At 61.5% G+C, this 24012-nt stretch overlaps 2 protein-coding genes across 5 annotated transcripts in view; one reads left to right on the forward strand and one right to left on the reverse strand.

The window, feature by feature from the left end:
• Window positions 1–2462: 2462 nt before the first annotated feature.
• On the reverse strand, window positions 2463–7754 carry CRYBA1 (crystallin beta A1). Its single transcript, XM_027891585.1, is given in 8 exon segments — window positions 2463–2763; window positions 2887–3029; window positions 3427–3568; window positions 5139–5257; window positions 6182–6246; window positions 7016–7028; window positions 7030–7206; window positions 7470–7754. Coding segments are annotated over 7 exon segments (648 nt in total). The 5' UTR covers window positions 7048–7206; window positions 7470–7754; the 3' UTR covers window positions 2463–2615.
• A 3481-nt stretch (window positions 7755–11235) lies between these two features.
• Window positions 11236–24012, forward strand: part of MYO18A (myosin XVIIIA) — a 37597-nt gene continuing 24820 nt past the window's right edge. For 2 of the 4 annotated variants that reach the window (XM_027891579.1, XM_027891577.1), the window contains exon 1: window positions 16264–17271. In XM_027891579.1, the coding sequence (XP_027747380.1) occupies window positions 16264–17271 (1008 nt within the window). Of the gene's footprint in view, window positions 11260–16188; window positions 17272–22525; window positions 22583–22974; window positions 23653–23856; window positions 23920–24012 lie in introns of those variants that run through there. The other 2 variants (XM_027891576.1, XM_027891578.1) reach the window with 2 other exon arrangements.

Raw genomic sequence — 24012 nt, forward strand, 5'->3', positions numbered from 1 at the left:
TGGAGTTCAGGTTCTCTGCAGCACCAGGATCCATCATTATCCAGGGCATTTATTCCCTGCCAGGTTGTGGCTCTTGTTTCTGTGGGGTTTTTGAGTTTTTTTGTAAAGGAGAAGTAAACACAGCTTGCCTAAAGTTCGCGAAATTGAAATGCTTGTGTTTGCAGTCGGTGACTCACAACTCCAAGCTGTGCAATTCTGGGTTCTCCATCTCCCGCCCCAGCGTGTGATTCTGTCCGAGTCTTTCTGTACTCCTGCCACAGTAAATGTGAAAGCTTGCTTGCATTATTTTTTAGAAATGCATTTTGCACACTCGGGTTTCGCTGAAGCTCCGTGAAAAGGTTAGTTTGAAGCAGATGAATAAAGCTATGCACATGTTTTGAAAGTTTTAATTTGTGTCTCATTACCAGAAGTGACTTATCTGCCCTCTTTTGCATTCCTGTGCTGTCATTGCCTGCATTCTCTTCACCATCTTGGAGGGTATGATGTAAGGTGACAGTTCTTTGCTGACAGCTGTAGCAGAAAACTGGCGCTTCTTGATTTTTTTAGTAGCCTCTCTCTCTCTCTCCTTTGCTTTCTCTGTATCTCTGTATAGCTATATAAATATATATATTATTTTTTTATTTTAAAGAGCCTACTTTAGTAATTGAATTGGAGGGAGTGGGGTGTGCTGGCTTGTGTTTCAGATACACTTTGTACTGTTGGATGAACCAGTGCCCTTTTTGTTTCTGGTGAGAGCGTGGTGTGGTACCCGCCGGTGTCCCCATGGGGACGGGGAGAGGGGCTCAGCCCCACGCAAAGCAGCTTTGGGGAGGGAGTGGAGACCAGTCCACTGCGCTGCAGGCTGGGGGCGTGGGCAAACTTGAGGCTTCTAATGACAAAATAAACCAAGAGGAACCCTACTGCTGTGTATTCCCACTGTGAGGCAGGAGGGACAGCCTTCCTCACTATCTCACTGCAGGGCTGGAGCAAAGGGTGGGTTCCCTTCGGCCTTGGGGGTGAGAGCTTTATTTTGGTTTTGTTTTCATGCGTTGGGTTGCAGGTACCACCTTTGGAAACATGTTGCTTAGCCCAGAGCCTGTGTGCGGGAGAGTCAGGATTTGGTGACGGGAGAAGGGCCCTGACATCTTTCTCCTCCTGTTCCCTTCGCCGTGGCAGAAATTTGTACTAACTTGACAGCTTTTTTTCATACAGAACAGGGCTGCTTTTCTATCTACCATCACACGTGTACTTACACACCTTCAGCGGCTTCCCAGCCTCTGAAGGTCCTCGACTTGTTTACTGGGGGGATGGATGCCCCTCTCTCCCCCTTCCCTGAATATTTCAGTGTTAAGGGCGGTGCGAAACAACCGCGCGCTTCGACTGCGAGCTGGGGCCGGAGAGATCCCTGCAGGCGGAGCCGCCGGGGCGTCTCCTCTCCTGCCCCCCCCCCTTCCCCGCCGATAAGTTCTCATTTTGTTCCTGGTTTGTATTAAAATCGCTGCGAGGGGTTGTGCTCTACCTGCTCAGAAGCTGAATTACCTCTGACCTTGCAGAGAGGGGCAGCCCCTCTTTGGTGTCGATGTTGTAGTGTGCGACCACACGGATCGGTAAAGGTAGTCTTTGTTTCCTTCTCCCCTCCCCGGTGATTTCTCATTAGGTTAATGCACTCTGTGTGCCCAGCTGGAAAAGCGTAGGCGTTTTCCTGGTGGTGAGAGGGTGGCTAGAGGAGTTAGTGTAAAACCTGCTGTAGCTGTGTCTGGCGCAGCCCCTTGCGCTGGTGTGGGTGATGTCACGGACTGTAAGGATAGGTAATGTCCATGAGCTGTAATGGCATGATGTATCTTTACCAATGATGTCATACTTCACACTAAATGTTTAAAAAAAAAAAAAAAAGGAAAAAAAAACTTACCTGAAATTTTGTTTATTCTGCACCAACAGGTCTTCAAAATTTATCCAAATTTTATTATTTTATCAGGAAAAAAAAAAAGAAATTTGTGTAGATCGAATACGTTAAGACAGACAATAAGTGATGTAAATTGTTGAATAAAAATTTTAAAGTTTGTGGGTGTCAGCGTGACTTTCTTTTTTGCGTTTTCGGGGAGCAGCCCTTGTCCCCAGGGATGCTGCTTGGGTTTTGGTCCCTGAGGCCTGGCAGTGCCAGCTGCAGAGCCCACGAGCTGTGAGTACATGCGTGCCAGGTGCCAGCATGGCTCCATGGGGTGGGGGTCCAGATGTCATTTACCCTGTCGGGTAGGAGAGGGAAGGAAGCCAAGTGGCTGCAGAGCTGCAGCAAGCAAGGGTTTGCGTGTGTGAGACAGTGGGGCAATGAACCTCACTCGGTGTGAGTCCCACTGGGCTTCAGCCCTGCTTAAAACGGGCAGGGAAGAGTCTGGTCCCTGCTCACGTGGGGATGTGCAACCTCAGCCCCAAACACCCAAGAGCAAACACACACCAAGCTGGTTTATCTTTTTCTTTCAGTCACATTTATTGGCAATTGTGGCAGTCGGTACCGTCTGGGAGTGTTGTTCCATAAGCAGTGGCAGTACGAGAGGGGGTGGTTATTTCGGGAGGGGAGTATTAGCACCAAGAGGGAGCCGGTGAGCTTTTGAAACCTTGCAGAGATGGAAGGTGGGGAGCTACTGCTGGACACGCCTGATGGATTGGATCTGGGAGGTCTGGGCGTGTGAACCCCACTCTCTCCAGTGCTTGTAATCTCCACCGTGGTGGTCAGCCTCCAGGACGTACTGGTAGCCACGGTACCCAGGATACTGGTAGCACACCCAGCTGGAAGAAAAGGACAAGAGGTAAGCAGGGGGGTTGCAGGGTGTGTCCCCTCCCCCTGGTGTGGCAGCACAGCAATGGCAGCAGATTGTCCCTGCTGCTCCCCGTCCTTTGCCCGTCACTTACGCGCCGCACTGGATCTTCATGGAGCCCACTTCGTTGTTGGCCCAGCCCATGGCCTGCAGCGAGGGGTAGTCGTCACTGATCTCCCACTGGCGGCCAATGAAGTTGTCTTTCTCGAAAATGGTGATCTTGGATTCCTTGTGATTCTAGGAGGGGAGAGCAGGGGGTGAGGGGGAGGCAGTGCTCCCTCCCCGGTATGGGTGGTCCTGTCCCTCCCTGTGGCATTGCTGGGAGGGTTTCCTGGAGAGGGAGATGTTCGGACCCTCGCTGGGCTTTTATTTTTTTGGGGGGTGCGAGGTGCCGGAGACAGCTGTGCCACAACTACTGTCTCAGGCTGGCTGTCCCCCAGCTCTGCTCATGAACAGCTGGCCCAGAAGTTCCCTTCAAAGCTTTAAAAAACAGGACAGAAAGAGCAAAATCCTACTGGGAGCGGGGAGAGAAGAGCTGAGCCTGCCCCTGGCATAGCTGTATTTGCCCTTCGTAATCTCACTGCTGTGGCCTGGGACGTTTTAGCGGGATAAGAGCTGGAGGCGGGACACTCACGGCGGAGCAGACGGGGCGGAAGGACATCAGGCGCTCGATGTGGTAGGCGTTGCTGCCGCTCCAGGCGTCCCAGCGCGGGTACTCTCCCCTCTCCAGGATGAACTGCTGCCCGCAGAAGCCGGTGTGTTCATAACCGACCCAGCTGCAAAAACAGAGCGAGGGCTGCCAGGGCTTCCTGCGGCAACTCGGGGCCTCCTGCTTGGAGCTGGCACCGGGGCGGGATGTCGGTGCCAGGGGGAGGTTGGGGGCTGGCCTCTGCCCACAGGTTGGGAGGAGAGGAAGCGGTGCTGGATGTGGGGAGAGAACCTGGGGAGTGTGTGACCACATCTGGTGCTGGGGAGGCCCCCGCGCGGCTGCGGCAGGAGAGATGGGGTCCCCCCTCCAGGGGCCCATCCGCACAGGTGGCTCTTCCTCCAACTGCTCTGTTATCTATGCAGACCAGCATTGCTTCAGAATGCCCTGACTGCCCTTCTCTCCCAAAGGCCTAATTTCTTACTTGTTTCCCAATTACAACCTGACATGGCTGGAAAGACCTGAATTCCTGATGCCCAAAGCAGGCAGCGCCCATCTGGCTCTGGGCAGGGCAGGGAGCTGTGGCCTTTCCCCTCTCTGAGTCCCCCTCTCCACTGAAAACAAGGAGAGGTGAGTGGGATGCCTCCACCCTGTAGGACACATTTTGCAAGCCCTGATGCTGCCCACCTGCCTGTCCCCAGGGTGGGGACATCTGGGAACATCCCCTTAAGGAGACTGGGGACGAGACAGCTGCAGGGAGGCCAGGGCTGGGGGCTGGAAGGTGGGTGCCACAGGCTGTGCAGTCCATGGAGGCCCTGCTGATGGGGTGTGCAGGGTGCCAAGGGGCACACTGAGCTGGGGGGGGGTAAGAGCTTCTTTTCACTGACCCAAACTGAGCCCCAAACCTGTGTCCTGCAGTCAGCCCACCCTGTGCAAGGTGAACAGCCTGATTAGGAACACGTCAACTGGAGCAGCGAGCTGATTACAGCGTGAGCACGCTCGCCGCTGTAATCCCATTAGCATTACACATCCTAAATATAGCAGCACAAATCTATCTCGTCTGCTGCCCGGCCCCGGCGGGATGCTCGCCATGGGGACTGATCCCAACACACGCTCTTTCTGAGCTGCTCGGGAGATGCCTCGTGTGTGCCAGGGAAGATTCCCGTGTGCAGGGAGTAGCCTGACTCCACTTCCTAACCCTCTCAGGACCGGGGAGGCTGTGGGAAAGTTCTGCCCTGGCCCTGGGTAGCTGTGCGGTGCAGGGAAAGCCTGGGGTGGAGCAGGGCTGGTCCCTAGGGCAAGAGAAGTGGCTCTCTAGGGCTGGTGTTTCACGGGGTTACACAGGCAGGATGGGGAGCAGGCCGAGCTCAAGAGACACTCGCTGAACACTGACCCTCACTGCATCCTTGGGCAGCAACCCTGCTCCAAACCTGGCCGCTCCAGCACCATGGCAGGCAGTTTTGGATGATGCCAAGGGCATTCTCACTGTTCCCTGGCCCTCTCTCTGTGTCAGTGCTGCCCAGGGCTGGCTGCTCTACGCTGGCAGGGTGGGATACCCCTATGCCTGGTTTCCCCTGGCTGTGGTCCTTGGCTCCAGCCAACCAGAGCAAGGACAGCCGGTCCTGCTCCACGCTTGGGCACCCCTCACCCAGCCAGCCTGCCTGGGAAAGCATCCCTGCCTCTGGCAGCTGGGTACTCACGCGCCACATTCCACCTTCAGGGAGCGGATGTTGTCGAAGCCACATTCCATAATGTTTGGACAGGCCGAAGTGAACTCCATCCTCTTGCCCTGGAAGTTTTCTTGGTCGTACACGGTGATCTGGAATGGAGAGTGAGCTGCCGAGTTGGAAACTGCCCAGCAGCGGCCCCAGGCGATTCAGCGCCTCTTGGAGATGGAGGGTCATGCTCCGTCAGGGAGAGAGCCAGCAGAGGCTGCACCGGGCACCCCTCTGGGCTGGGACACAGCCCCGCTCACGCCTCCACGTCCCTGCACTGCTGGCCCCGCGACGCCCTGCCTTGGTGCTGGGGGAGCCGCAGGCTGGCCCCCGCTCCACTCTCCTGCTCACCCCTGCGGAGATCAGTTCCCGGGGCAGCGGTGCCGTCTGGAGAGAGGAGCGGAGCCGTTCTGGGACGGGCGGGTGGCAGGGCTGTGGCTGGCGGTTCTCCCGGCCTCTGCTCCGAACGCTCTAGGGCAAAGAGGATTAACGGGGGAAAGGGCGAGCGGGACTTCCCCAGGGGGCTGTGGTTGATGGAATCTCCCGCGACAGCTCCGGGCTTCGACGGGATGTGCCTCTCTCATGCACGTGTTTCTCCTCTCCCTCTCAGCTGCCTCCTAGACCTGTGGCCCTGGAGCTACTGCCAGACCCTTTGGGGCTGCTCCCCACCTTGCTCCACAGTGCCCATGGCCCCTGCTCACCCTGTCTTGCATGGACAGGGGAGGGTGAACAACAGCCTGTGGTTTTCAGGGACTCTGTGACTGCCTGGCACGGGACAGCTGGTAAGAGCAGGGCATGGCTGGGCCAGGATGCTGTGAAGACCCCTATGAAAAACACCTGGGAGGCATTTGAACAGGCAGGAGGCACATTCTCATGGGTAGAAGACAGGAACGACTGTTTCCTGAGCTTGTCCCTGCCTCACTGCCCGCTGTGCAGCTTTCCTGGCCCCGGAGGACACGCTTTGTCTTTCTCCCTGTCCCCCACCTACACTCAGGGAAAGGTGAGATACAGGAGGTGTGAGGACGTACCTTCCACGGGCCCATGGGGACAGGCAGAGGGTTTGTCTGAGCCATCTTTGCTGCTGGATCGGTGTCTGCAGAAGGAAGAAAAAGCCGTTTTTACTGCAGCACGTCCCTGTGCATCCCTGCTGCCTGCTCCTGAGGCTGGGGGACGGCTCTGTGCCCGCCACCCGCAGCGCCTGTTCAAAGACAGCCGCCCCACTGCTGCGGGTGAGCCACGCCAGTCGCAATGAAACCCTCTTGCTGGCCACAGGATGGGGCAGGGGACACAGCGGGGGGCTGTGTGGCACATCCAAAGCAGACTGCTCTCTTCTCACCGCTGCGGTGCCCCTTCCCTCCTCCCGGCCACGGCTCGAAGCCTGCACACCCACCAGGGCACGGTGCCCGATTCCCCTTCCTCCTTCCCCGCGGCCAGACCATTTCTAGGAAAAACACCCCTGAGCCAGAGCCAGGAGCTGTGGTGGGGGGCACACAGGCTGCCCTGTGCCTGAGGGTGTCCAGCAGACCAGCCTGCTCCCCTCTCCCTGCCCGGTGCCCCGGCCTTGCCTCCTCTGGAAGGCGCGGTGGGCTCCCATGGACGGCCAAGGCTAATGGTGGGAGATGCCAACCAGTGTGCCGTGCCAGTGGGTGCCAGGAGTGGGGCGCCCTGCGGTAGAGGAGCTCTCAGCCCCCCTGGCTGCCAGCGGGGACGTGTGAGCCTGTCTTATGCCACGGGAAATGGCGATGGTCCCTCTGGGTGTCTTTTGCCACCAGGCAGGAGAAAGGGTGTCTGCCCGGCCGGCTGGCAGCAGAGGGGTGAGCAGGGGCGAGGTGGGAGAGGTGCGCATCGGTCCCAGGACTCACCTAGCTCAGGCGGTTACTGCTGCTTCGCCCATGTAATGTTTGCCTACTTCAGCGGCTCAGCTTTTATAGGGTGCTGCTGGCCGGGAACCGGTGCCAGCGTTTGCAGAGCCGTCAGCACAATGCTTGCTCTGGCATTGTCCTGCTGATCCCCAGAGATTTCAGCTGCTCATCCCCATGGTCTGAGCCACATTCTTAGGAAAAAAGAAAAAAAATTTGATAATAAAAAAAAAAAAATAATCAGGGCGGCTGTTTGCACAGATAATCTTGGTCACAAATGACTCAACGATTTGACCGCGCTGGCATTTTCCAGGGCCAATGCACCGCGCCGTCACGGGGCGAGCCTGGGGGCTGGCCTGGCCCTGGCGCCAGTTGGCACCGTGGGGACAGCGGGGACACCTCCCCGTGAGACCCTGCGGGTAGTGGGCTCAGCTGGGAGTCTGCCAGGCACAGTCACCTTGCTCCTCCAGCCAAGGTGGGTTCCGTTCACCGTGCCAGTGCAAACACCCTCCTCCCATGGCGGGCAAGGGGGGCTGGAGGTGAGAGCTGCTGTGGGCCTGGCAGACATGTCCCCACTGCCACGCAGAGCCCCAGCGCTCCACACGGCACTGCCACCGCCATGGGCCTGCACCGGGGCACCAGCCACAGGTCTGGGGAGGCCTCATCCCTGTGGTGACCGCAGCCACCAGCCCCACAACCCCTTCCCGTGTGGGGCTCCTGTGGGGCAGGCCCCGTGGGCCCCGGGGCGCCATGGCGGGCACAGCCCGGGCCGTCGGGGGTCACGAGGCGAGCGTGGCGGCGCGGGCTGCTGCCTCAGCGCATGGCTGCCGGCACAATGCCCGCGTCTGACTGCCCCTTTTGTCTCCCCGCTGGGCAGCCGCGGCCGCACAAAACAAAGCGCCCTGTCAGCGCTGCCTGCGGCATGGGCCTGGCGCCCGGCCCGGGGGACCCTGCAGGGACGCGCGGCGGGGTGGCACCCGACCAGACAGGCCTCGGGGGGCTCAGCAGGGTCCTGCGGGACCCCTCCTGCGGGCAGGGCACCGCCATGCCGAGGGGAAAGCTGGGACTTGCGGGGGCCCTTCCCCTCGCTGGCTGCTGTGGGATGAGGATGGGTATGGGGACGGTTTCGCCCTGACGGGGATCACTATGACGCAGAACTGTGGGGCTGCACCCCCAAGGCCTGACGCTGGCTCTTGGGGTGCACTGGCTGATTACACTGCCACGTCCCAGCAAATGTGGGGTCAGAGAATGGGAAGAGCAGGGCCACCTGTCCTTAAACAGGGGGCTGGTGGTGGGATGCTCCTGTGAAGCCCCCCCAGTGTACTCCCTGTGCACCTGCCATGGGCATCTGGGCTGAAGGAGGGGGTCAGGTTGGAGTTTGCCCTTCAGCTCACTCTAGCCCCTCAGACATGCCCTGGCCATGGCTCCTGCCACCCCGTGTGTATAGAGGCTTTGCCAGGAGCCTGGTGCCACTAGAGGGAGAGCTCAGCCCGAGCAGGCTGGGACACCGCTGGCGCATGCGGGTGCACGGTGGGTGTGCGGCACTGCACACCCCTCTGCCCCCCACACAGGCACCTGCCTCTCCTCGAGAAGGAAAAACACTGGCTCTGGCTAAAAAACACCCCAGCTCAAAGCTTGGAGCTGGCAGACACCCCAAACCAGAGGCAGGGTGGGGGGAAAGCCCACCCTGCAGACTCCACACTGGGCACAGCCAGGGACGGGTCACCCCCAGCATAGAACAAGACCTCCGGCACAGCTCGGGCTGCTGTGAGCTCCTCAACCCCTCCCCCTGCTCACACCGCTGGTGGGGCAGGTGTCCTTCTCCCCCCCACCCCGTGAGGACCTGGGGGCACAGCGGGGAGCGCCCAGGGAGCCACTGCTGCGACGATGCTGGCGGGTCCACAGGTTGTCCGGAACAACTGGTTTTTCTAGATCCAAGAGACTATAAAAACGCAGTGACCTATTTAGGGAACCCCGCGGTGCTGCAAAACAGATGCTTCCCCTCCCAGCCCGGCTCCAGGCACTGGCTCTGGCCAGCCATCTGCGTCTGCCAGGAGCACCCGAAATGCCAGTGGCACCGGAGCTCTGTCCCGCTTCTCCATAGAAAACTTCAGGCAACACAGAGACTTCCCTTGGATGTGGGATTTGCTGGTGCCTGGGGAACCACCTGCCAGGGAGATCTGCTCAAGGCAGCCTAACCTGTGACTGGCAGGCCAGACGGGATCATGTGGACACGAGCAGCTGGCTGTCTCGCTGGGAAGCATGGGGTGTTTATCCCTGGGGAGGTGGCAGGAGGTGGCCCCACTGAGTGGCTGTAGCAGGGCTGTGTGACACTGGGGACCCTGCACTGTCCCACAGCTCAGCGGTTCCAACCACCATCAGCCCACAGCCACCTGCCCAGTGTGATAAGGAAGCAGGAGCTGCCACAGGCTGCAACTGGCTGTTCACCCGCCTGCGCTGGGGAGCAGGGCAGTGGTACAGTCACACAATGTGGCGCATTGCCACTGCAATTGGAAAATGGGGCTCTGCCACCCTTCCAGCTCATCCGTCTCCATCCCAGCTCTTCAGATGGCTGTGGCTCCCTGTGCTTGGTGCCACGTGCCTGGGACAAAGGAGAGTGGGACAAAAGCAGGCGGCTGCGCTCACTGCCGCCGTCCTCTGCCACTGCAAGGGCTGCATCTCCTCCACTGCCCCATCCCTCAGGCCAGGACCCAGCACAGGGCTCCTTGCTTGGCTGTCAGCTCACTCCCACCATGCCCTACATGTGTCCTGTTCTGCTGCTGCAGTGGAACTGTGTCCTGGGCACGTGCCATGGGCTGGAAATCACAGCCAGCCTTACTGCTGTGAGAGAGCGGGGCTTGTGACAACCAGGCAGGTGCGTCCCAAGAGACAGGCTCACGGGCCGATGGCAGGAGAGACAAGATCATGTAGTTCAGTCTGTGGTGGATGGTAGCAGGGCTTTGGAGTGAGTCCTCTGAGGTACCTCGGGACACAACAGGAGCCACTGGAGGTGGCAGGGATGGTACAGGGGGCAGACCCCTGTCCCTGCCATCCCTCTGTCTGTCCTGAGCTTCCCAGCAGAGATGAAGCTTTCCCTGAAAAACACTTTTGGAAAGAGGTCATGGTTGCCTCTCCCTGGGGTCCCTGTTCCCCAAGCCACCCACGTCCTGGGAAGTGACGGGCCCAGTTGCTCCCACACCTGATGGCCAAGGAAGGTTGACCCAGCACAGAGATGGTGGGGCTTGTCCTGAAACCATCTGTCCCAGGATTCTCACTGTATGTGACCAACTCTGGCGTGATGTCTCAAAGCTGGACACCAGTGGAAAGGGTGTAACAAAGGCTGTGCGGCTTTTGCTGCTGGTGGGGCTGGGAAATGCTCATTATTAACCACGGGCTGTCTCCTCACAGCCGGGCACTGCCCTGACAGTCAGTCCCTGCAGGCTGACAGCCCTCCCTGGGGACAGGTGCAGGGGGAGAAGCACCAGCTGCAAAACGGCTCTGCAGGCAACTCTGCATGTCCAGCTTTGTATTCCCCATGCTCCGACCACTGGACACCATCCACTCTGCTCCACCCGGCATCCCGAAACCTTCCCTATGCTGGTGCTGCTCCCGATGGGATCCTTCCGCTAAGGGGAATCCCAGCAGCTCGTTCGTGTGCACCGGTGCGATGCTCGGAGCTGTGCTTGCGCCAGTGTGAGCACACGGCGTGTTCCAGCGTGTGTGTGTGTGTGTGTGTGTGTGTGTGTGTTGAACGGCGAGGACCGGTGTGTGTGTGTGTGTGTGTGCAGGGTGTGCGGGCGACCGGCGTGTCACCGTGTCACACCAGGTTGTGCACACACTGCGTGTGCACCGGTGCACACGGGTTGTACGTGTGCGGAGGGGGGTAGGGTGGGGTGGGGGGGGGTGCGGGGTCACCGCGCTCCGTGGGCAGGTTACGGGTGTGCGGCGCGGGGGGTTGCACCGGTCCCGGGCGCGCAGCGGGCTGCGGGCTCCGGCCCGTACGGTGGCTATATCGCCGGGAGGGGGTGCGGGGCGCACCGGGGCTGAGCGCCCGCAGGTTGGCGGGTGGGCAGGGCCGCCGTTCCGAGCCGACCGGAGCCGCGCCCGGCGCGGCGGGCGGCGCGCGCACAGCCGGCAGTGCCCGCCCCGGTGCGGGGCCGCCCCGCCCCGCCCCGCCCCGCGCTGCCGCCGCCGGGGCCCGGCACCTCCACCGCCAGCACCGGGCCCCGCTCCGCCGCCTCCGCCGGGTGAGTAACCCCCCCGCCATCCCGCCGGGACCGGGAACCGGGGAGCGGGGAGCGAGGAGCGAGGAGCAGCACCGCGGCCGGGGCACCGGCGCGCACCTCCCGGCGCGGGGCGGGCCGCGCCTGCATCGCCCCCCCCGGCGGGCCGGGCCGAGCCGAGCCGTGCACCGTGCTCGTGCCCGCGCCTCCGCGGCGTTGCGAACCGCTGTGGGTGGGTGGGTGGGTGGGTAGGTGTGTGCGGGCCCCCCGGTGCCACTCCCCCGGTTGCGGGGTCCGGGTGTGCGCATGGCCCGCACTTGTCGTGCAGCGCCCGTGGGTGTGCAGCCCCCGGAGTCACGCGTGTGCGTGTCTGCATGTGTGTGTCACCTTGTGCGTGCCCCCGCTGCGCCACGGGGTGTGTGTTTTGTGTGTTGTGTCCCCCTGTTGTCCCCATGCCCACAGGCCCACTCCCTCATTGTTTTGCAGCACCTGTGAGTGTCCCGCCCGTGCTCGGGGTGCTGGAGGTGTGTGCACCCAGCTGCGGGTGCTGTGGGGGCAGCTGTGCCCCTCCAGGGTGGGCAGAGACCCTCCGTGAGTTCAGCCAGCCTGTCCCTGCAGGATTCCCCACGTCAGGTGCCTCATGTTGGGAGGCCCATGTTGGGTACCCCAGCACCCACCATAAGGCTCCCCAGGGCCAGTCCTGCTTCCAGGCAGAACTCGCTGGCCAGGGCCGTTCCCACACCACCGGGGAATTGTATCCAAAGCCATTAGCACAGCTCACTGTTAACCACATGGCTGCTGGGGCCAGCGGCACTGGAACCTGAGCACCTTTTTGGCGTGACAGGAGCAGGTGGCCTCTCAGCAGGCTGCTGTGCTGGGGACTCTGGGGGGCTCGTAGGGCTGTGGTCACCCCGGTGCCTGTTAATTTTCCCAGAGAGGAATATATGGAGCGTTGGGCGAGGGCTAGGACGCGCATCCCTAAATTGTGTGGTTTCCAGCCAGCCTGTGAGATGCAAATTGTCTGGTCAACCAGTGCCAAAGCTAAAGTTAGGTCAATTACAGGAAAGTGCGGGCACAGGGCAGTGTGTTCCTGCACCCCAAGGCTGGCCCTGGCACCCCAGCACTGGGGGATCCCCACCCACCTCCCAGTCCCTCCTGGGAGCCAAACATTCCCACAGCGCTTGCACCAGCCCTGGACTTTGCCCGCTGATGAGCCAGGGCTCAGCCCTTCACCTTTGGTGTGGGCTGGGCTGTGCAGGATGTCAGGCTGTGAATCCGGGGCCAGAAACAGGTGGTGGGGGAGGCCTGTGCAGGGTGGTGTGGGGACAGCTAACCCACCTAACCCCCAGCTGCTCTTTGTACTGTCTCCCACCTGGCAGCACAGCTGGGATCCCGCCCCACCACCTTTGTCCTATAAGGCCTCTTGAGCTGTGTCATTGCCCAGCTTTGGGGCGAGGTGGGTGGTTGAACCCCCCCACACACCCTGTGCACCCTCCTGGTCCACAGTGACACCTCACAGCCAGTCTGAGTCCCCTTTGCTATTGGACATGGGGTTCCTGTGGCAGGAGGGCTCAATATCCTGCTTTGGTGACAGCCTGGTGGCACATACCAACTGTGACTCAGGTATATCTGGTATTGTTTTCCTCCTGACACATCTCAGTGTTGTCCGTAAGGACAGGCAGTGCAGAAGGATTTGGAAACTCCCTAAATTTCCTTGTTCTGTGGAAAACTTGTGTCCGGCAAGGAACTGTCAGGCAGATCAGCCCCCCTTTCCTCTATGTGGGAGCTGGCCTGGCTGCTTGACATCACTGCCAGCAGCTCCTGCTCCCTGGCACAACATTGTCCCTGCCCAACCGGGCACAGCCAGGATATGGGGCACCCCAAAGCGGTGTGCCCAAGGAGCTGATGGCCACCAGCTCCTGTGCTGAAGCGGTGGGTGAGCAGGGCCCTACAGCCAGCACTGCGTCGGAGAGCAGAGCAGGGAGGGCAGGCGACTGTGAAACTTGCAGTGCAGGTCCCTGCGCGGGAGCGTGTCGGACGAGATTGCGTCTCGGGGAGGGAAGGAGGGGCCCGGAGTTTCAGTGAACGCCTTCCTCCCTGCCTGGAACTCCCCGGCACCCTGGCAGGGACGTGGGGGCTCGTGCTCATGGTGGGGGGGCAAGGGGGAAGGTGTGTCCCCCCCAGCTTCTGCTTGGGAGGCTTAGGGAGGGCTACTGGGTTGGAGAACCTTGAGCTGGGTTTCCTTTTATGCCTCTTGGCCCTTCCAAGGTGACATCCAGAATCCCTTGCCAGCCTGGATGTCACAGCAGCATCCTCGCGTGCGATCCCAGAGCACAGCCGGTGCCGGCGGGCACCTCTCCCTCCCCTGTCAGGGCTCGTACGCACTGCCCCAAACACACCTGGCCATGGGGAGTCCCGGAGCGAGCCCGGGCTGAGTCAGGGAAGGTGTGTTGGGTCTGAATCAGGAGCGAGGAGACGCTCGGCAGCCGCCTCCAGCTCACGGCATCAGGCTGCACCCATCTGGCATCCCTGTGCTGGGAGCCTTGGGAACCTCCTTGGGGAAAGGGGGCAAACCACAGGGGCATTACACGTGGGCTGGGGACACCCGTGCAGTGGGGATGCCACGGTTCCTGTCCCTCCTGCCCTGCTCCTGCCCATTGTGGCCCAGTGTGGGGCACACGTGGCTGTGCCAGCAGCTGCCGGTGCTGCCTGATTAGCGATGCGGCTGGGAAGGCTGTTCCCCCTTTTTGTTGAGCTTACAAAGGCTGGGAGGCAGCGTGTGAGAGAAACCGCCGAGGACAAAGAGCGCGCTGGCCGCCTGTCTCCTGGTGCCTCAGCTCCAAGCAGCACCTGCCTGGTGAGCAGCTCTGCTCCCAGGGGATCCCCAGGAAGGGTCCAAACAGCCCCCTCCCTGCCATGGGGTGAGCTCAGGGTGCTCCTGGGGGTACAGCCCTTTCTGCAGCTTCAGGGATGCCCAGGCAGCTGTGGTACCAGTGGCATGTGTCATGGTGCGGGGACAGGGACAGGCGCAGGTGGTTCCTTCCCTGCCATTGTCTGCCCTGAGGCCCTGGCAGAGCCATGGAGGAGCTGATGGGAAGCAGCCCCTGTGACGGCAGAGCTACAGGGCCCTTTTCAACAGCACCTGCTGTGGTTCATGAGAAGGAGCTGTGCTGTCCCCTGACTCGGGTCAGTGGTCACCTTGCAGCCGGCGGTTCTGGGAGAGGAGGAAGGAACTGGGTTGTTTTTATGGATGTTGTGGTCTCGCCCTGGCCAGGTCCTGTTCTGTGTCTGGGTAAAGCCCCAGGTACTGCAGGGAGGGCAGAGCAATCAGAACCCCAGGGCTGGGTGGTGTGGGCAGAGATGTGGCAGTCGCTGGGGACATGGCCAAGATCCTCAGAGCTACATACCTGAATTTGTCCCTCTGGCTGCTTCCCCTCACTGCCTCGGCAGCATCGCACATCCAGGGCCAGCACTGTGCCGTGGCTTGCAGAGCTCTGTCCTCACCTGCCCTGTGACCAGGCCTCTCTGGGGCACGTGTGCTCCTGCCCCAGCCCCGAGGAGCAGGAGGATTCAGGCAGTTTCCTGCCATCCCCGTGTGGCTTTGCCAAGGGGAAACTGAGTTCCTCAGTGTCCCACTGGGTGCGTTCAAGGTCAATGGGGACCACGTGCCCTTGCAGGGAGATGGTCCAGGCAATGATGGTGATGCAGTACTGATGCTGTGCTGGAGCCAAGGTGCAGCTTGGCACGGCACAGCACATCCGTGCACCCCAGGATGCCTGCAGAGCCTGGACTGCCGCCATGGGCAGTGCTACCCATCCCTGTGACCACCCAAACCTCACCCCCACGCCCGTCGGAGAGCTCTAAAGCAGATGCTTCAAACGCGGGGAGTTTTCCTGTTGTCTTTTGTGCTGAGGTTAAGTTCCTGTGCGGCTTCCTGCCCTGTTATATATAGCTGTCAGCCCATCCCGCGGGTGCTGCCAGCCGCTTGCTCCACTTTGGAATTGTTTATCCGCGGCCCAAGCACTCGATGGAGGCTGGGGGAGGGAGAGGCTACCAGTTACCCCAGGGGCAGATGGGTCCCATAGCACCTCGTGTGGGGCGAGACTGTGGGTGCTCCCAGGCACTATGTGCACATGGGGTTTTCCGGGAAGGAGCTGGGTTTTCTGCCCAACCACGGTTTTCCCACTGGCTGGGTGCTCCCCCCGCCCTGCGCGGGATGCCCGAATGAAAGAGCGACTGTTCCTGGAGGTCGCCGGCGGCGTCACAAGTCTCTACGTCGCCCTGGCTAAAATTAGACACTTATCAGTGTTGGGAGGGATGTGATTTTGCAGGTTCCTGTTTATTAGAGCAACCTTCGCTCCGGGCCGTGTTTCCGGCTCCTTCCCTGCCCGCGGCTCTCCTCGCGGTTTGCGGTGGCCGGGGCCAGAAGGAGCAGCAGAGAAGCCTCTGTTTCCTCAACAAGGGGCTTTTGAGCGCCAGGCGGGATACTGGTGGTGCTGTGGCTGGCTGGGATGGGGGGTTTTACCCTGGGGAGTATCCGTGCTGGCAGGAAAAGCAGTCAGGATGTGTTCCTTGCTGCTCACCCGTGCCGTTCTGAAACGGCTCCTGAGCCGCGGGAGATGCCAGGGGTCTTACCTGCAGTCAGCCCTGGTGGTGGCAGGGGGATGCACAGGGGTGCCAGGCTTTTGGGCTTCTTTTGGGGCATCCCTGTAGGTGCAGGGCCACCCTTGTTTCGTCCCTGGCACTTTGTGCCCAGCTGGGGTGAGAACACAATGACTGGGGCAGACTCAGCCCTGTGGTGCTGCTGTCCCCAGGGAAGGTGGAAATGCTGGGACATGACCCCGTGGGCTGGGTGTGGCATCTGGGGTGACCAGTGGGGTGGATTGAGGGGTGGTGGGTGGATGTTGACCCTGCCGCTGTCTGATGGCACCCTTGCCTCTCTGTCCTGTGCAGGCGGCTGTGCCGTGACCAGCACCCCAACCCAGCGTGCTGCCAAGGGGGCAAGAGTGCCCCAAGCCCCCTTCCACCATGTTCAACCTGATGAAGAAAGACAAAGAGAAGGATGGGGCCCGGAAGGAGAAAAAGAAAGAGAAGAAGGAGCGAATGTCAGCAGCTGAGCTCAAGAGCCTGGAGGAGATGAGCATGCGCCGGGGCTTCTTCAACCTCAACCGTGCCTCCAAGCGGGACTCCAAGACCCGCCTGGAGATCTCCAACCCCATCCCCATCAAGGTGGCCAGTGGCTCCGAACTGCACCTCACGGACATCGACTCAGACAGCAACAGGGGCAGTGTCATCTTGGACTCGGGCCACCTGAGCACGGCCAGCTCCAGTGACGATCTCAAGGTGGACGATGGCAACTTCAAGGGCTCGGTGCTGCAGCGGGCTGCCAAGTTTGGCTCCTTGGCCAAGCAGAACTCCCAGGTGATTGTCAAACGCTTCTCCTTCTCCCAGAAAAGCCGGGACGAGAGCACCTCGGAGACCTCCACCCCCTCTGAGCACTCGGCAGCCCCCTCCCCGCAGGTGGAGGTGCGCACGCTGGAGACCCCGCTTGACAAGCAAGGGGTTCCCCCTGGACAGCCCTGCACCCCTCCTGCCACCTCCCTGCGTGCCAGGGTGCCAGAGCTCATCGGCAAGAGGTTCCCCACTGAGCTGCGGCTGCCCGCCTTGGTGCCCCCCCAGCCCCCCACCCCACGCCAGCTGGAGCTGCAGAGGCGCAACACCGGTGATTTCGGCTTCTCCCTGCGCCGCACCACCATGCTGGACCGGGGGCCCGACGGGCAGGTGTACCGGCGTGTCGTGCACTTCGCCGAGCCTGGAGCCGGCACCAAAGACTTGGCGCTGGGGTTGGTGCCGGGTGACCGGCTGGTGGAAATCAACGGGCTAAACGTGGAGAACAAATCCCGGGACGAGATCGTGGAGATGATCCGGCAGTCGGGGGAGACGGTGCAGCTGAAGGTGCAGCCCATCCTGGAGCTGAGCGAGCTGAGCCGGTGCTGGCTGCGGGGCGGCCAGGGGACACGCCGTGCTGCCTGGGATGTGAGTAACGCTGTCCTTGCCGTGGGCGCTGCTGGGGCCTGGGTTCTGCCAGTGCCAGCGTCCTTGCGGGGGTGTTTGGGTTGGCAGGGGCTGTGGGAACCAGCGGGTGCCGAGGCTACTCTGGCCAGGAGCGATGCACAGAGGAGTGGGAGGCTGTGGCTGGAGTGCAGCCACGTCAGGTCTTACAAATCGTCACCAGTGGGTTTTGCCGCTCAGAATACTCTGTCTGCTGTTGTGTTTGGTCTTCCCCTCGTCAGAGGGGTTGCAGGAAAGCCCCACTGTGCGTTGCTGGGGCAAATCTGTCCCCATCTCTTTGCTGAGGAAGCACTGTCCAGCAGGGAAGGGAGCTTTGCTCCTCACTGCCAGGAAGTTCCAAATGCTGCTTTGCGGGAGGACACTGCCTGCCCCATTGCCCACGCTGGCCTCCCTCAACTGGGATCCTCCCTGGGGAATGGGGCAGGCACACAGTGTGCCAGAGGCCGGGAGCTGCTGCCGGCGAGCACAGCCCTGCGTGCGCGGCTGCTGCTGCTGCTGCTGTATAAATAGAAACTTAATGGCTGGGTGACCCACATCCCTCACTCCTGCTGCCCGGCACTGCTGACCCTGCCGCGGGCTAGTCAGCATCCTGGCCAGCCAGCACCCTGGCAGAGGCCCCCAAGCACCGACAGCCTGCAGGGCTGGGCCCCCTCTATGGTGGCAGGGGGTGCAGCAGTGTGACGTTGTTTAGTACGTGTAACTGGGCTCGTGTAGTGTATTTTTAAGCCTTCCTTAGGGTAGGAGGGTGCAGAGCAGGTTGCCTGCACTGGAGAGGGCTACGCTGAGCATGGTGGGGCCCTGTGCCCACGGGATGGTGGCCAGGATGGAGTGAGGGTGGCCAAGGGGCTCCATGTGCTCCTCGAGCAGATGCCGGCACTGCGGGGTGGAGTCTGCGCCAAGCTGGAGCGATGGATTTCTGACAGCTCCTCCCCGGAGCCCGGCAGGCGTCACCGGGCAGTGCCGGCGGCGCTGCGGGGATAACCCCTGGCCGGATAACCCCGAGGTGCCGACAGGGCACGGCTGTGCTCATGCTGCAGCGCCTTGGCGTGGAGGCAGGTGTGTGTTGGATACCAGCACACGGGGTCAGCGAGGCGCTCGCGCCTGCCAGGAGCGCGGTGCTGGGCTGGGAAGGGGAAGAGGAGATGCCGGTGCCCTTGGGGCTGCAGGGGAGAGGCTGCAGCGTGCGGCCTTGTGCCGGGACATGGTGTGGTTTGACGGCATCAGCCAGTGGGAGCTGGCTGGAGGGCTGGCACTGACTGTTGTGGGGCATTGTAGATTGCCGCTGCAGCTCGGGCACGTCCTGGTGCAGGATGCTGTTCTCCTCCTGCGTGGTGCACCTGAGGGATGCACTGCACCTTTGCTGGTGCTGGGGAGCCCAGGCAGGGGTGCTTGGTATGATTGGGGATCCCTCGTGCAAGGTGCCAGCACACAGGGAGGCCTGGCTCTCCCCCAGGCCCCACTAAGCTCCCTGGAATGTTTCTGGTCCTAATTTAAATAAAAATGATCCTTTTTGAAACAGGAAATTATAGACATATTTTGGGCTGTTGCTGTGGAAGCCCCTCCCTGGCTCGAGTGGGATGGTGCCGGGTTCTCTGTGTACTGTGGGGGGTTTAACCCCCTCACCAGGTCTGTGCTGAGTCACCCTTGTCCCCATGAGCCTGGCTGGGCAAGGGGAGCACCCGCCTTGTCTCAAGGGGTTGTTGGTCCTGTGAGGTGCATGTGGGGCTAACCAGTGGCACGGCATGGCTGGCTGGGCATCAAGGACTGGGTGTAACCCCCTTCATGTCCCGGCCTTGCTCCTGGTGTGGGGGAGCTGGGCTGGCTCAGCTCCACGCCTGTATTTATTTATTTACAGTGAAATTCCTCAGGCAGGGCCCAGGCATGCGCCGGCCCAGCAGAAATATTCCAGAAATGCCTCTGACCACTCCAGTGCTTCAGCAGGACCACAGGCATCCGTCAGCCGTGCTGGTGGACCCTGCGTACCATGCATGCCCGCTGTCCATAGGCACCCAGGTCCCTGGGGGTTGCTGTCCCCAGAATGCAAGGCTGGGTGCCCCATGTCCCACTAGGGTGAGGGTGTGGGACTCTCATTGTGCCAAAGGCGCTTTCTCCATTTTTCTGTGCTTGGGAAGTTCTTGGTTTGGCTCTTTTTCTGCCCTCACTCTGGTGTCGGTGCTGCTGGGGTGCCACAGTTTGGGGGGTAGTCCCAAAGGGTCCTTTGGGGAGGGGTCTTGTATCCAGTGGGCTCAGCCATGGACTAGCGTGTCTCTGACAAACTTCCTGAAGGAGAACGAGAGGAATATCCTGGCCAGGCAGAAATGCCTCATCACCAAACAGCCGGGCTGGGCATCCTGGTGGAGGTGACCTGTGGGAGATGGGCTCCTCCCTGGTGGTGGCTCCATGCCCACACTACCTGGGGACACCAGTGTCACCACAGGCATCCCCAGCTGTGCTGTGCCAGCCTTGCCAAGGGTGTTTGTTGTGGCCTGTCCCTTGTGCAGCAGGGGGTGCCAGTCCTGTGGCTCAGGCGGGATGTGGCCTAGTGCTGGCATTCCCAGCATGGGGATTTCCAGCCTGCCATTGGCACAGCTGTCCAGTCAGGCCAGGACTCCCTGCTTCTCCTGGGAATGTTTTTTGGCTCAGGGCACATCTGCGTCGGTTGGTCTGGCCTGGACCTGCTCAGGTGCCTGCAGGGGTCCCTGTCATGCCCATGCCCGAGCGATCACTGCTGCTCCTCCATGCCGGCGTGCCTGGCTCCCTGCCGCCGGCCTCCTCCCGGCAGCCCCCGCGCAGGGAGGCCCCCGACCCCCCGGCCCCTTGCCCGCTGCCCCGCTCCTGCTGTTTCCAGGGAGACCTTGGACTTCCAGAGGCAGCTTTGCCGTGAAAGTGTCTTTACCGTGGACTGCCGTGCTGTGCTGGGGTGCTCTGCATCCCCAGCAGCATTTTGAGGGGGCTGTTGTGTCCATGGGAAAGCCAAAGGAGGAGCAAGCAGTGTCAGGGCTGCGCCGCCTGGCACAGCACCAGGCACGCTGCTCCAACACTGGGCACCCTGCCATGGCACCCTGGGCTGCGGGAGTGTGCAACCCCGTCCCTTGTGGCACAGAACTCTCCCCGGCTCCTCCAGCTCCACAGCTGCGCTCAGTCCGGGGGTGTCTTCCCCCACTCCCTCCGGGCGGACAGTGGACGGAGGCTGGGCAGTTCCCCCCGCGGCAGAGCCCACATCACTTCCTCTGGCAGTGGCGGCGGTGACGGTGGTGGTGGTGAGGCCCCACTGCCCGCGTGTCCCCCCCAGCTCTCCCTCCGGCTGCTGCGTGCGCCGGCGGGGCCCTCGCATTCCTTGGCTATTTTTAGGGTGGCCCTATCAGCCCAGCTGTCCCCGTGCTGCGGCTGCCGCCCCTCTAGTGCCTCTCCCACCGTGCTGTGCCGCGCTCGCCCCGGCGGAAACCCCGCTCCTGGCTCCCTCTGGTAAGGTGAGGACCCCTGGCATGGCCAGCACAGCTTGGGGGAGAATGAGGAGGGCACGTGGGAGACAGTCCTGGCACAGGGATTGGGGGCTGCAAGGCCAAACCCACCCCTGGGGTGCTTTGGTGGCCGGGGGTTGTTTGTTGTGGGGACTCCAACGCCGGTGCTCTCTGGGGATCTTTGGGGTGCCAGGCTGCCTGGAAATGGAAGCAGAGGGTCTGGGGGCTCTGGCCCACAGGCAGGTTTTTTTCTGGACCCCCACGTTCAGCCTGTGCTCCTGGCACTGGTGTATCACTGTGGCGAGGGGGATGGGGTACAGGGGATCCCTCAGGGACAAGGTGGTGTGTGCCCAGACGGGTGGGCTGGTCTGGCAGCCAGGTGTTCCTCCACTCTGTGCCTGGCCCTGGGAAGGGGATCGCTCCCCGATGGCCCCAGGCACAACCCCTTTGGGTTGGAGTGGGTATGAGCCAGGGTGGTGGGTCGCATCAGGGCTGCCCGGCTGCTGGCACAGGGTCAGGCTCAGAATAAACCCTGACTGTCAGGGCAAGCAGAGAGCTGGGGTAGAAAATATCCCTTCCCTCACCCTGGCATTTGCTTACTACAGCAGACTGGCCTGCTCAGGGGAATGGGGGCACAATCCTGAGGTCTGACTGAAGGGGCTTTTTTTGCACAATGAGTTTTACTGTGTGTCAGACTGGTCACCTGCCTGTCCCCGGAGCCCCTCCTGTGGGCACCGTTTGTACGCTGAGCAAGGCCAGGTGGGCTCAGACCCCCATTCCTGAGGATCCCAGGTGGGGAAGGACACATCCCTGTAGACTATACCATGGTTTGGCTTTCTGTGTGCTGTCCCCAGCCCATCTCACCTCTGCCTCTCTCCCCAGCCAGGGCTGCGGCTCCATGAGACATCACCATGGCGTTCTCATCCCGGTTTGCGTTCTGGGAGCAGAAGGGAAGTCTCTCTCGCATGTTTGCCTGCGCCCCACATTCGGGTCACGCTGCTGACCAGTTCCCTCAGTTTGCCCAGTGCTGGCACCGTGTTTGGAGCAGCGCTCCCGACCTCACTGTGCTGCTGTGCCGGGGGCCGTGCTGAGCAAACGGGGAGCTTGGAGCAGAGTCACCGACGCGGCCACGCATGCGATCACTAACACCATCACTAACCGCTTTGCGAGTGGCTGGTGCAGCCCCTAACACGGCATGAGCCACCCCGGTGCCACCAGCCACCCAGGAGCTGTGTGATGGCAATCCCACGGGATGCACCGCAGTGTCAAGCCGAGTCCTGGCACTCAGAGGCACAGCTCAGGACAGGATTTGACCACCCACCCCCCAGAGCCCCCTGGTCGCCCCGCTCAGCAGGGAACTGGCACATCCCACATGCGGCTGCTGCAGAGATTAGCTGCTGACACTTAAAACGTGTGGTGACGCTTGGGGAGTGACTTGCAGAAGGACAGAGCCCTGGGGGAGTAGTAATGGGACTCTGTACCTGCTCACTCACCAACTGCACGTGATGAGAGGGCCCAGGCGAGGCGGTCAGAGCATGTACCTCTCCCACCTTTGGGGTTTGCTATAATTGGCGCGCATTTCTGCGCTTCCTCCTGCTTTTTTGGCTGATGGCAAGCCTGGAAGGACACACGTCTTTGTCCCCGCAATGGGCTGCAGATTGGGGCTGGCTTGGAGGTTTGATGGTCCTGGTGGGTTTTCTGTCAGTGAGGCCTCACAGTGGGATGAAACATGCTCCTCTTGTTTGTCTGACCCTCAGGTCAAGGACGAGGACAAATCTTTAGCTGTGAAAAGACCCGTGAAGGAGGACGGGCCTGTAAGTGTCACAGGGCACGGGCAGGGTGGATCTGTGTTGGGGATGGGGCTCTCCCTTGGTGGGAACAGACCCCATGCCAGGGCTTGGGGACACCATGGAGGAATGTGGGCTCAGTGATGCCCTGAGCACCGAGTTTTACCCCTGCACTGACAGCCTGAGGGTTGATGGGTCCCTGTGTGTGGGAAGGTAGGTCACCACTGCTCCCTGCCCTGGGGTCTGGTGGGGGGCTGTAGGTTGGCTGGGGAAGGGGGCTGGGAGCTGTGTCCCTCAGTGCTGGGGTCTGGCCAGGAGCTGTGCTCCGTGGCAGGGCACAGAGCCTTGGACACCGCCATGTGCCAAGCAGAGGGTCCATGGCTGGACCTCCACTCACACCGGTGTCATTGTGGCTGCAGTCAGAGAGCCCGAAGGATGTGGCATCTGCACCCCCGAAACCTGAGCCCCCGAAACCTGAGCCCCCGAAATCTGAGCCCCCAAAACCTGAGCCTGCAAAGAGCCCCGAACCACCTCCTGGGAAAGGGAAGAGCCCAGAGCCGGTGCTGAATGGGGCGGCCGTGAATGGGCTGGAGGGCCCCGCTGCCGAGGCACAGGAGGACGATGGCCAGGGGCTGTCCCGCCGCAGGGTGGTCCGGGTGGTGCGCAAGGTGGTCCGCAAAGTCCTGCCAGGGGAGGACACTGGCAGTGCCAAGGAGCCAGGGCAAGATGCCAAGTCTCCCGAGCCAGTGCCACCCCCCAGGAAGGAGGAGACGGGCCGTGCCGGAGTCCCGGCTCCCCCAGCCCCGCCGCCTCCCCCAGCCGTGGTGCCGGCAGCCCCCGCCAAACCAGAACCCAAGGATGAGATCTCAGCAGGGCTCAAAACCCTCATGGCGAAGGGCAAAACCAAGGAGCACCGGCCACGGCTCCAGCCGGGGGACAGGCAGAAGAGGTCCCCCGAGCCGGCCGGTGGGGACGCAAAGCCGTCCCTGTCTCCGGGCACTGAAACCAAGCCAGAGCCGCTGGTGCAGCCTTCGGGAGGGAAAGCGGAGCCAGCAAAGGCATCTGCTCTGAAACCCACCGCCCTGGAGAGGCACAAGGTACCGGTGTGTGCACGGCAGGGGATGCTCTAACCCGGCAGCGGGTTGTGCCCCCAGCTCAGCATGGTGTGAGCTCACCTGCATGGTTTGCAGTGGTTTTGGGGTGTGTGGTGCGGGTGGGGGTCACTTTTTTGGGACAGTGGTGTGTGCTGTGGCAACCCCATCACGCTGGTCCTTGTCTCCCCTCCATTTCATATGGAGAAGAAGCAGCAGACCAGCGAGAAGCGGCCGACCCCTGTGAAAACTGCCCCGACACCCCCCCAACAGGTGTGTAGGAGTGGGGACCCAGGTCCCCAGGCACTGTGGGTACCTGCCAGTACCCCAGCTGTGCCAGTGTCAGCACCTTCACCCCAGTACCTG

The sequence above is a fragment of the Empidonax traillii genome, unplaced genomic scaffold (genome assembly GCF_003031625.1).
Source record: "Empidonax traillii isolate 1590-97213 ecotype Southwest subspecies unplaced genomic scaffold, ASM303162v1 scaffold322:size1131127, whole genome shotgun sequence".
Lineage (NCBI taxonomy): Eukaryota > Metazoa > Chordata > Aves > Passeriformes > Tyrannidae > Empidonax > Empidonax traillii.